General features: G+C 45.1%; 1 protein-coding gene, 1 long non-coding RNA gene and 2 pseudogenes across 3 annotated transcripts in view; 1 reads left to right on the top strand and 3 right to left on the bottom strand.

Annotated features, from left to right (window-relative positions):
• Positions 1-8132, bottom strand: part of LOC147437486 (phosphoglycerate mutase-like protein) — a 52366-nt gene extending 44234 nt beyond the window's left edge. For both annotated transcript variants that reach the window (XM_086487014.1, XM_086487013.1), the window contains exons 1-5: positions 7926-8132; positions 7667-7731; positions 7448-7555; positions 7304-7383; positions 7057-7219 (exon numbers count right to left, since the gene is read on the bottom strand). In XM_086487014.1, coding sequence (XP_086343140.1) covers positions 7057-7219; positions 7304-7383; positions 7448-7555; positions 7667-7731; positions 7926-7947 — 438 coding nt within the window. In that variant the 5' untranslated portion in view covers positions 7948-8132. The remainder of the gene's footprint in view (positions 1-7056; positions 7220-7303; positions 7384-7447; positions 7556-7666; positions 7732-7925) is intronic.
• On the top strand, positions 8127-8884 carry LOC147437485 (uncharacterized). Its single transcript, XR_015184880.1, has 3 exons — positions 8127-8228; positions 8383-8467; positions 8595-8884. It is a non-coding gene; the product is annotated as an uncharacterized LOC147437485 (long non-coding RNA).
• A 650-nt stretch (positions 8885-9534) lies between these two features.
• Positions 9535-11008, bottom strand: LOC147437484 (uncharacterized; annotated as a pseudogene).
• Positions 11009-11044: 36 nt separating this feature from the next.
• LOC147437483 (uncharacterized) lies at positions 11045-11863 on the bottom strand (annotated as a pseudogene).
• Between the last annotated feature and the right edge of the window lie 577 nt (positions 11864-12440).

Below are 12440 nucleotides of genomic sequence, written 5' to 3'. Positions count from 1 at the left end.
TCAGAAGAGAACGAGCTCTCCTCTGCATTGCTAGATGGCCTTCCAAGCTCTATACTTTTTCAAAATTCTGCTTTTCTTGCTTTTTCTCCGCTTCTTCCATCTTTTCTCATCCTCTCTGGACTAGAGGATGACGATATCAAAACTCTCTGAAGACAAAGAAAAATCTGAGTCATCCTCGAAACGAGCACGCTTCTTGGATCTGCTTGCCACCTCGAAACTCGACTTCCGGCCCAAATAACCGAGGAAATCCACCGATTTTCTCCTTTCGAGAGTGTTTCAAGCCTTTCATTATCTGGTTCATCTTTCGGTCAACAGCTTTGTCCAGCTCTTCCTGCGAGTACAGCTTCCGCTTTTCTGCACTCGTATGTCCTTTTAGCTTTCCTCTCAACTTGAGAGGAGAACCAATGGCCTCTCGCCATCTCGAGTAAATCTCAATCGGGTGATTCGATAAGTGTTTTACAAATCTCGGGTCTCGAGTACTTGATCAATCTTTTCACACATGTGTCAACCTGAACTTGACGCTTGTACTCCATTCTGGCAAGCTTCTCCGCCTTCTTCAGTTCCCGCGCCGGATTTCAACTTTTCTTCGCCCTCCCCCCAAGAGATGTTATCTTTGTCAAATTCTCCGCGAGAACCGATGTGTAATCTTCAGTTCTCTATGGCTTATGCACTGTAAGACAGAGTGAGCACCATGGACGTAGGGTGGAGTGGCTAGTAAATCCGGGGTCGGGACACGAAGATTCTTTCAAAAAAAAACCGTGTTGCAAAAAGGATCGGATCCTCCACAGAAGAAGAATCTTTTTGAGCTCTGATACCACTGTAACAAGCTTGGACACTCCAAGCGAGAAATCATTAGCAACACATGAACACAAACTTCAAAAATCACTGAACTTTAATATATATATAGAGAGAGAGAGAGTCGACACGATACGACAGAGTTTTGGGCCCAAAAGCATTGGCCTCAAAGACTGGCACCCCTTTCGGTATTTCTTTATTTATTGATCACAACAAGATACAACTCCCGAGGGTCCTTTACTCTCAAACTCTACGTCCAGATGCTCTGCAAAGTGAGGCCCGAAGGGCTCTTTTATTCTTACAAGGGATGCCCTAAAAGCAAAGCCCCAAAAGCAATCAGTTCATAAGCACTTCCCCCCAAAAGCATCTGCTCCCAAAAGCTAGCGCTAGGGACTCCCAAAGCAGACTTCGTAATTTTTGACAATCCGTACAGCCTGCCACAGCAGCGAAAAATTCGAAAAACCTATACAGTCCTGCCACGTCACCATTCGTACGAGCTGCCACGTCAGCATGTCAAAGCATTTTACAAAAAATCTTCTTCAGGGTTCGAGCTTCGATCTTTTAGGGTTTTGGGCCCCACGGCCGGTGCTTCATCCATTCAGTTTCTCTGGGGCTTGTCCAACCACATGCCATGTCATCACTCTGTGACACCCTCAATCGTCAGTGTCAACACCCCTTATTGGGTATTTATGGGTTGAATGTAGTTGTACATCAAAATCTTTTCTCCGAACGAGTCCATTAGATTAGGTTTTCCAGTTTTGGAACTCTCTTGCATAAATGGATTGTACAAGCGTATTGACAGATGTTGTTACAGTACAGTGGGCATCTAGCATAATGTGTGTGTAGTTTTAGGTTAGAGGAATCCAACGAGCCACTCCCTGCATCAATCGGATCTTCGGGTGGCTGATGTGCGATAGTTTCACCCAGAAACTTTGGCGAAGTCAAGTTTATTATTAAATCATTTTAATGATTTATTTTTATAACTGTCTACCAAACTTGCCATACCTAAGTCCTAAAGTTTACAACCAATATCCTACCCTATAAAGGGAGCAGTAGAGCCAACGTTTTGGGGCAGATGAGCGAGAGCCAGAGCTAGCCCCAATGTTTTGCATGCTCTTAGCGTTTTTGCTCCCAGATCTCAGATCAGCTCAGCACTTCCAATTAGCAACAGATCAGCCCAGAGTTTTCAGTTTTCACGCCTTTCCCTCGCCAGAACCGACCCAGGTCTGTTAATGTTAGCCTCTCCGTTACAACTTGGTACTTCGGCATCCCATTGAGCCTCTTCTCGGCCATTCCCTCGCCACGTCGAGTTCTCCCATGGCTGTCCATCATCCGCATCATCATCATCTGCGAGTTCAGCCTTGCATCCCGCGACAGAATGTGTTTTTTTAGCCAGATCTGTGTTTTTGCAACCAGCTTTCAACGAGACTGATCCAAAGGTGCATCAAATCAACCCCAAAGGTGCTTCATTTTGAAAAGTTATCACAACGACATTCCCAATTCGAGCCAGTAGAGTCTGCATTTGAGGTATTGCATGTGTGTACATTCCATTTACGCAATCAAAAGCAAATACCACATTGGCAATAGTGTGGGGGGCCCTTGAGAGGGTTGGTTGGGACCCCATCGGGTCTCTCTCTCTCTCTCTCTCTCTCTCTCTCTCTCTCTCTCAAAGAACAGTTGCTATACAGAGAGACTTCTAGAGATGCTCAAGAGAGCCTCTCTTCTAGAAGAAGTACAAACTGTGGATGATCAGTGGCAAGGCTGTATGTACATCAAGGTGGAAACTGGGAAGAATGATAAATAAACCGGCATAATGCCACGTGATCGTGCCTCTATTCATACTGAAAAGAACTATATTACGCACCCATAGTCGAAGAAACTAATGTCGTCTCCTCTCTGCTGCCTTAGAGAGGCCTGATGAAGAATCCCATTGGTTGTGCAAGGTATGCAAAAGCGCAGACCAAACTGCAGCCAAAGTAGTGGTCACATGGGAAGGACGACCACCCAGAACCTAGCACAACGAGCCTTCCATATAATCCACAATACTATGCCGCATATCGTAGCAAATAGAATATCACAAGGCTGTATGTCAAACTCGTGTACTAAAGCAAGCACCATGTCCATTGTGCCTCGTCTGTATCCGAGCCCGGATGTCACAAAAGCCAGGTGACGGCCCCCCATGTCACAAAACCTCCTGAATCCCAAGTCTACAAAAAAGGCAGCAAACAGCACGCCATACATAATGTGCATGGGGGGAGATCCAAAACCAATGGTGGAGCGTCTCCTCCACCTGTGTCGAACAACATTGACAAGCAGGATCGTGTCCTACCTGAGCAGCCCACGTCCCAACCGGGAGACCTGCATGCGCTAGCATCTAGAGGAAATACGAATTATGAGGCTGACATGAAGACTCCAAATGCATGACTTGACCAGTACTGATACATGAATGCATGAGAGAGCTTCTACTCCAACCAATGTTGTAGCTGGCGTGGCTGATGACGAACAGTCTGGTGGCAAAAAATGATATCTGCTAATGCGCTGTTGTACTCAAAAAACGACACCGTCTCCTCTGCAATATGTCCCGGCCACATCCACTCTCCTGGATCCCAGACAAGCTGAGCCGGTGGTAAACCTTCCCAAACCCACAACCTCCATAACGCTGCCTCCTCTGAAGAAAACACAGGGTCTACACATAAGCGCTTGCCAAACGCACCTACCATTCGAGCTGGCTCATAATGCAAATCAAGCTGCTCATCCAAAGGAAAAGAGCCTTGAAATGTCGGGCGCATGTGCCCTCTACTGTCCTTGATCTGCAAGCGAGAAGACAAGAGTGCCTTTGCACACCAAGCGTGGATGTCTGTCATCATCAAAAAAAACCCACCAGCCCTCATGCATGGGCCGACCCGAGTCACTGAGGATAGCATGCCACCAATCTAGAGGAAGAGCATCCTCAAACTCTAGCATTCGGGTGGCAACTCCCCTGCGTATACCGCATCCGCATCAGGCAAACCTGCCTCTAACCAGATCCATACAAAAGCTGTTGGCCCATCATCCCATCTGGCCAGTCAATATGAGTCCGCTCCCCTAACTGACGTCCCTCATGATCACGAACATATGCATTGCAAATCAAGGGTTGTCTCTCAATCTCCTCAATGCATCGCGGTCTTCGGTAAATCATACTCTAACGTACAATCAACCAAATCCGTAAAAGTGATCTCATAAAAGGAGATAACTGAAAGGAGCATCAATGAAGATGAAACGGAGAGTCGTTTGCCAAGGCCCCTCTGCATCTAATGATCCAAAATGTGGCACTGCACAACACAAAGCATGATACAAAAATTGTTTCCAAGGCTCGGCCCCAAGAAATAAGTCTCTTAACTATAAGTTTGGACAGCAGAGCACCACTCTGCATCTCTGGATCAATGATGCCCAACCCTCCCTCTTTGCGAGGCAATATAACGGTAGGCCAGCTAACTCTGGGACGCGTGTCGTGCATGCCATCTGAACCTCCCCACAAATAGTTGCGCACCAAACGCCGAAGCCGAATGAATACCCCAGAATGCATAGTCCAGCAAGAAGCGGTGTACCGAACAGTTGGCAGGAGAACCTAGTTCACAATCAAGGCTCTGTCCACAAGAGAGAGATGCATAGACCACCAATGACAAAGCTTCCTCCTAACTGACTATGGAACTGGCTCAAATTGCTATTCCGGTGATACATCAATGCCAACCTGAAAGCCCAAGTAACGACATGACTGTCCAGGAGCCAACCAAGTAAAACCCATCCTACACACCCCATTGCGGAGCTTCATCAACACCAATTAGAAAACCAAACGATTTATTCCAATTGATAAAAGCCCGCTCGCAATGCAAAAAACAGTAAGAGCATCCCACAATCTATCCAACAAATAAGGTGCATATTAAGAGCAAACCAAGGTGTCGTCTGCGTACTCCTGATCCAATAAATCTGGTTCCCCTTGCACTGGCATGTGAAGACCGTGCACGAAGGAGTCCTGCCACGCAAGTATAAAGACATAGCCTCCGCAAAGAACAAGAAAAAGTAAGGAGCCAAAGAACATCCCTGTCGCACAGATCTCGAGAGGTGAAATCAGCGACCAATACGACCATTGATACCAACTACACTATAAGAAAATTTGTATAACGAAGAAACCCCCGTAATCCACCGTGTAGGAAAACCCTCTCTCTCTCTCTCTCTCTCTCTCTCTCTCTCTCTCTCTCTCTCTCTCTCTCTCTCTCTCTCTCTCTCTCATATAAGAACCATCATTTGTGCTAAGTGGCACACATTCAAGCAAGGAAAGAAGTAAAGATTTGTGGAAGTGTAAAGTCTAGATCCTGTCACCATTTTAGTTATGCTGAACCTGACATGGATATCAGAGCTTTGTGAGTTTTCACTAATCCGCTAATCTTTGAATTGATTTTTTCTCTGATTGCTTGAGTGTGTGTTTTGGCGGTTCGCCCAAGGACGCTTCTCTCACTCAGGGAACTGCAGGACCTTCCATTGCGCGTACCTTGAGCATAGGAAATGCAAACACTGTATACCGGGCGTTACAATTGTGGTGCACCTGCGAGAGGGTGGTTGACTAGAGTCTTGGCATTGTTTGCACAACCATCTCTCCCACTTGCTTGCCACCTCTGCAACCACGACCTCCCTAATATTCCCTGTTTTTGGGAGGGAATTCGTCTTATTACCAGGTTGCATCACTTGCTCCACCAATGCTTAAAACGTTCAAAGTTGTGGATCAAAGTTGTGGATCCACTGTAACATTCTTTACTTTTTTTAAGGTGTTCAAGGCTCTATAAATGCTCTATAATTTTTCAAGAGTTTTAGACCAGGAGGCAATGAGGGTAACAATGGAGGTTGAACCTCATGAAAGGGAGGTGGTCACTTGACACTCACCCAAAGCCATGTGTTTAAACAAAGCTTCCAAGAATTGAGAGGTAGCGTAACCCAAAGAGATATTAAAGGTATTATGAGAAGAAAAGGAATCGTCAGTTTTTCAAGACTTAGAGAGTAGAGACATCTTTTGCTTAGGTCATTGAGGCTCTTCAAAAATCCCAAATCAGCATTCAAGAGCCACGAATGAACACAGTCAATTACTTGAGCTAAAAGTGACGGTTAGATGGCGAACGATATAGCGTAAAGAGAATTTTTTTCAACGTTTTAATCTGCCCTCTAATGTCAATCACCTTCAGAAGACTTACAATAGATCTTATGTCTCTTCTAAGACCTTTTGATTTCTTGGATGATCAAGTGGATGTTGAACAATTGGAGGCTGGTAAGACAAAGGAGATTCTTCAAATGGAGTGGACTGACACGTGAAAAACAAGTATATCAACACCATAATACTTGTACACACTTGGTTAACTTTAGGAGCTTTCTTATTCAGATGTACAGCGAATAGAGGAGCGTGAATTAGCATATAGCCCTCATCCCAAGTTCGCACCTTTACCGCAAGACTAGTACACTCCAATACTCATGCCACTGAGGGAAGCAGCCTATAAGCTCTTTCACCGCAGCATTGTACTCTCCAATTATATCAATCATTTGCCGACAACTAGCTGATAATGTTAATGTGGTCAATGTGTTAAACGACGCACATTTGTCAATTTAACCTTTTTAATCTTAGATTGCCAAGAGACGAACTTGTTAGGAGGTTAGCATTAGTGCTCACTCAAAGCATAAAATCAACCCCAACAAAAACCTAACTAGGAATATGTATTGTGCTATTCCAATGGAAAGCAATTTTGTCGGAAGTTTAGAATCTCTTCCAAAAGGGAAAGCAATGTCACAAGAGCTGCGGCATGCACCTTTGACGATAGCACGTGTAGAGCATTCTTCCTACAACATGGTACCATTCAGCTTAAGGTAGAGGATTTGAACGTAGCTCACCCTAAACAAATCCAGATAAAAGACAATGAGCATTGTCCAGTGTCCACAAAACATTATCTCAAATCCTATTCTTGTGTGAATCGGCTAAGCTAGGAGTTCTCAACCTCTAGGACATGGGACATTGAGTTCCATAGGAGCTTAATGCACAGGCAAGCTCCTAGCACAATGGCACACTAGAAAACTTGTGGCCTTCTCAACTACACAAGTGGCTAGCCTGCCTATCTTCCCCAAATTTGACTGCAAACAATAACCTTGTTCAGATTGAAAATTTACGTGAAGTCAGAATTGAAATAAGAAGCTTGAGGTATGCAAGGCTTCTGACAGAGAATTGACCAACTCAGGCAACCTCACCATATGCTCTCTGCATAACTCCACAGCAATGAAAGGTGGGCATCCTGAAGAAGAGACAGCAGGACAATTGCTTCCGCCACCATTTTGCACCATCAAGGGAGGTGACGAGTCACTTTCATCAAACTTGGGCCCACCAAAAGCTCCTACAGCAGTCTGCATAGTCCTGGGGGTTACATTGCAACCAAAAAGAATTTTACAATTGGACTTACAAGAATAAAGACTTCGGCCATGCACTCCACTACAATACCTCATCAGCGGGGACGTGACTACTAGCTCAACTTTTTGGGTTAAGTTGATTTTTTCCAAGTGTCTACGAAGCCTATCCACCTGCACCAACGTTTGGCCTAGCTTATTACCACTCTAATAATGCAACAACAATCGATCGCAATACCTGGTCCCATCCCAAGGGCGTTACGCTTGCATCCACATAGTCATATGACATATAAGCCTCGTAGTCCTGCTCCCCAACCACATTATGATAGCCTTGTGCATGCCTAACCTGATCATAAGGCATAAAGGCTTGAAGTACATTCCATAAAATGTACGATATAGACTCCATTTAAAAGCACGCGATTATGGGCAGCAAAGTAGACAGCCTGATTGCACTTACAAGATGTATAATCTTACAGTTCCGCAACGAATGCACAGAGAGATTGCTTGGAGCTCCAATCGTACCTGGAGTTTAAAAGTAACAGGATTCAGAACCACTTCCTAGTTTAATCAAAACCATTTTCCTCGTACACCAAGATGCTTCAGGAGATATACTTTGGCATCGCCAAAAAATACAAAGAGGAAACTCGGCTATGGAAATTGGTCTGCTTTGACATCAACAAACACCTGCAAACAGGAAAATTCGTTGGCATGTGTACCTGCAACTGTCACGTGGCTCATCTTCTCTACGCCTGCTCGAATTGCAGCCCAAATGAGACGAGCGCTCTCTCTCTCTCTCTCTCTAGAGTTCAACTTGGTCGGATAGATCTTTGAGCTCTCTTGAGATAGTTCCCTACGACGTTAAAATTCTCTTCTTCTTTTCTCTCTCTCTCTCTCTCTGTGCGTGCCGCTGCTGCTGAATGCGCACTTCGTGTCAAGCGGACGAGCAGACCGGGCACCCTAGAATTTCAATGGACCAATGCCAATGTGGACAGGCAAATTTCCTCGTAGCCTTTCCAAAGGTCCGTTTTGGCTTGCGGAAGGCCATAGGGTTTTAGATGCAAAGTTGTTGCAAACTCCGGGCCGTTCGATATGATGAATGGCTGCCACGTGTTATTAGGTTTTTTAAGGTTCATTTGACCCATCTGCAACCCCTTTTTGTGCTACTCCTGGCAGGTCTCGGTCCTTTTTGCCCTGCTCCTACCAGAGAATGTGGCGCGCGCGACGGGTGCTGTCCTTCCGAGAAGACGGCGCACAGCAGGTATGTTCTTTTCGTGCTGCCCCTACCAGAGCACCAAGAGGTGTTCGATATGCAACTTTGCTTGTTTAATGCCACGGGGTTTTCAAGATTATTGAAGGCGACTGCATTCAATGGGGTTGCTATGTAGGCTCAGGTGGCGAGGACGTGGCAGCAAGAGGTGTTTGATGCGTTGTCCTGCTCGTTTAATGCCGAAGGCGGGCTTCTCAAGATTTTTGAAGGCGATTGTGTCGTTGTGGAGGCTGAGGTGACGAGCACTGCTCGTGTTGTTCTTTATGCTTTAGTGCACGTGTTGAAAGGCACGGGAGATGTAATTCTTAGAAGAATCCATGTGCTTATTGTAGCTTACGTAAGAGGCTAGAAAGGGCAGAAAAATGCACTGTAACAAGTCCTTGTCTCCGGTGGTTATCATTATATTGTGTCATGCTTTTATAGATATGGCAGCAAGTCTGAAGATTTGTTTTAATGTTTGAGCTTTTGAGCTACATTATCTAGTGGAAGATTCTCTCTCTGTCCTGCTTTTGTACATGTGCCAGCAAGTCTCAATCTTTGTTCTAACGTTTGAGCTTTGACCTATCTCTTGCTATTCAATTTGTCTGTGCTGATATGCTGCAATTCCAAATTTAAATCAGTCGAGGAGTTAAAATTTGTTGAGCGTCTGCTGTAGATTAGTTTGAGGGTTTGAGTCTTGTGCCTTCAAGTAGTTGCATCAACATTTCTTTGGAGATCCTCTTTTATCATGGCATCTGATGGTGGCATTGCCGGTGGTGGTGAAGGGAGTGCAAGCAATGCCTCACCCAACGACGGTGAGAGCATGGACTTCTCTGGAGGTTTGTTTCTCTGCCTCCTGTGCTGGTGTTGTTTTCCATTGTCGGTCCTGGTTTCTTCTTGCTTGCGAGCGACGCACTCGAAAACGTTTGTTGCGTTGGTGTTGTTCTCCCGGTCCTGCTGCTTACTTTTTGTTATGCTTGCAAGTGATGTAGTCGTGACGGTTGCAGCGACATCATTTCATTCACTGCTTTTTTTGAGTTGGTCTTGCCTACAGTGGCCTAGTGTTGCTCCATTTGCTTCTATTGCATTAGGAGCACTACTGGTTGAGCTCGTTGTATTCTCCCTTGGCGACTAGGTTTGGCATTTGTTGACCCTATTTTTGAGCTTAACTGCGTGTTCGATCTTTTTGATTGTTGGTTCTGGCTTATTTCTGCTTGTGTGCGACACACTCGAGAACTTGTCTTTTCGGGGATGTCCATAGATGTTTCCTGGATATTTAATGAAGAAAAAAGTGCTTGTTTTGTGGAGGTTGTTGCTCCTTGCCTATGTGAATTCCCCATTTGTGAACTTGTATTGAAAGAAGTGACTGTGCTATGGTTCGATCGAAGAATAGGGGCTGTTGTCACACTTTGAGGCTTTGATGAGAATGCTTGCTGCCAATCATGAGAGGCTCCTCTGGGCGAGTTGCCTCTTGAGGAAGGCGCACTTGTGGAAGGCTGAGGCCTTGCTTTACTAAAAGAGGAGGATCTTGAAACACCAGCAGAAACGGGTTGGCTTTGTGCATGCAAAGGTGATAGCCTCTTAGCTGATGTGCTGCAGGGGAGAAAGGAGATGTTTTTTTGGTTGTCGTCGAAGATGAGAGAACAAAGTTGCCTCCACCTTTTGATGCTACAACTGCTGTGTGTCTGCTTGTGGGTGTTGTGGGTGAGAACCAGGTGCTGATAAAGGTTTATCTTTGCTCTTTGGTGTTGTTGGGTTGATTATGTGTGCTGAGGATACTGGGGTTCTTCTAGAAGGGCTTGCAAGCCTTAATGCAAATCTAGACCGCAGAGTAAGAGGTGTCTTTTTGGGTGCCAATGTGGTCACATTGGTGGTTGAATACATTGAGTTTCTTGGCAGCCCATTGGATCTAGCCGCACCATTGTGCCCCTTTCTATAAGCCAATTCTGGATCTTTCAATAAAATAGCACCTTGGTTTCTTGAGTTCGCCTCTGCTTGGTTGCTTGAAAACTACAAGTATGAACATAAAGTGAGGGATGAGTGTTAATACAGCAAGAAACCTAAAGCTTTCTTCCACTTTCTTTCAAATAAATGTCGAGACACACAGATTTATTTATCAAAATTATGCACAGAAACTTACTCGTGATGTTTTAATACTAGCTACAGATTGAACCAAGCTAAAAGACTCCAATTGAGATAGGGAGTCGTCTTCTAGCGTTGAGTTGAGTTTTGAATGGTTTCTTAGAGGGGTACCAGGAGGAGTAAGCAAACTTATGACAGAGACCAAATTTTAGACAAAGAGTGATCGAAGACTGTTATTAAAATTAACACAAGAGGCTAAAGTAGAATTACCAGTCATAGTCATTCTTGCCTAACTCTACTGTAAGAAGGTCATCGTTTTTCACATTCAAATCTATAGTTTGGGAGTTATCAACAGCTAACTTGGGATTCTCCGCCTAGCATCCCGGCGTGCCGGCGCAAGCTTCTCCAGATCCTCTCAAGAGCTTCGTTTCTGCGGCTCGTTCTTCCTTGTCTTTTCCGAGTGTCTTGCATGTTGGACGTTTTTTACGTCCTCTTTGCTATGCTCAACTAGTCAATGCTACGCTTATTGGATGCTTCCTTTTCTTGTCCTCTTGCAGAGTTGCGCAGGTTCGTTGAGTCTGCTCCATGTCCTGCAAACAAACGTTCATCGCAGTTGGTGTTGTCGAGCTCTGCTAGGTCGCCCCCAAGTCCGAGCTTCAAGGAAACCGCAACTGGGAAGAGGTGTAGGCGTGCCTTGCTTCAAGGAAGCCCTGCAAGCCATCCGGTTGGTAGTGCAGGTATGGCCAGCGTGCACATTCATTTTTTGTGGAACAGGCTTGGCGTGTCTACGATGTTCTGTGTTGCAATGCACTGTTGAGTGTTGAGCTACATTAAGATGGTGCTCTGCTTTCTTTTGTAGGCAAAGGATACTCTCCACTAGGGGAGGAGTGCGCACAAGCACCGTCTTCGTCTCAACAACAACTTCCTTGCCCAACTCGCGAATTAAGCAAAGTTGTAGCCTCATTTTCTGAAATTGGCCAATCTTCAACTGCTCACAATATCTTGGACAGTGGCAAGCTACTGGACAAAGGGAAAAGCCTAATAGTCAAGGAAACCTTGCCGCTATTTGTGATTAGTGATATAGATGAGAGTAGTAAATCTTTCTCTATAGAGGGAAAAATCTTGAATTGGTACGGCACATACTGTTCCATCTCCCCTGGGCAAAAGAAAAATGCACGTTACTTCAAGTTCCACATCGTCGATGCCAATTGCACCAACACGATCACGATCGTCATTGTGGATCCCTTCATTGAGAGCTACACCAAGGAGCTCAAGATCGGCTTGTTCGTCAGGATTGACTGTCCTCTTGTGAGGGCTAAAAACCATAATGATGCTGGCTCAGCTTCGTTCTCCTTGCATGTCGATGCGTCGACAACCATTCGACCTTGTGACCCATTCCCTGTTTCTTTAGCTTTCTATCCTGAGACAAAGATAAGCACATTTCTTGCTGACGCTGCAATTTTTGAGACTACTAGCCGATGTCCGCCCTTGACGACACTGGCGTTTTTTGTCTTGCAAAGTCATAATTTCCATGAGAGAATTGGCACTACATTCGGGGATTTGGTTGTTGCCAATGGCCCGACCCCAAACGAAAAAGAAGTTGTACGTATCAGAAGCATTGGCTTCAATGCTTCTCCCTTTCATTGTTGACAAACCTTTTGTTATATGTAGGTGAGCTTTGTCAACTCTAGAAAGCATGACTATGATCAAGTCATGGCCCATATGGCTAGGGAGGACATTTTTATGTTTGTGGCTAGGAATATTGGCCTCTTTGTTGCACACATTGTCTGTTCTAGACATCACAACTTTGGTCCCCGTGCAAGGATCACGCTTAAAACAAGAATTGACCACATCATTTCATAGACAGTGTGAGATTCTCGGCTACAATAGAGAGGTGACTTTG

The sequence above is a fragment of the Adiantum capillus-veneris genome, chromosome 17 (assembly GCF_014529385.1).
Source record: "Adiantum capillus-veneris isolate H3 chromosome 17, ASM1452938v2, whole genome shotgun sequence".
Lineage (NCBI taxonomy): Eukaryota > Viridiplantae > Streptophyta > Polypodiopsida > Polypodiales > Pteridaceae > Adiantum > Adiantum capillus-veneris.
This window is presented reverse-complemented; position numbering and strand designations above follow the sequence as displayed.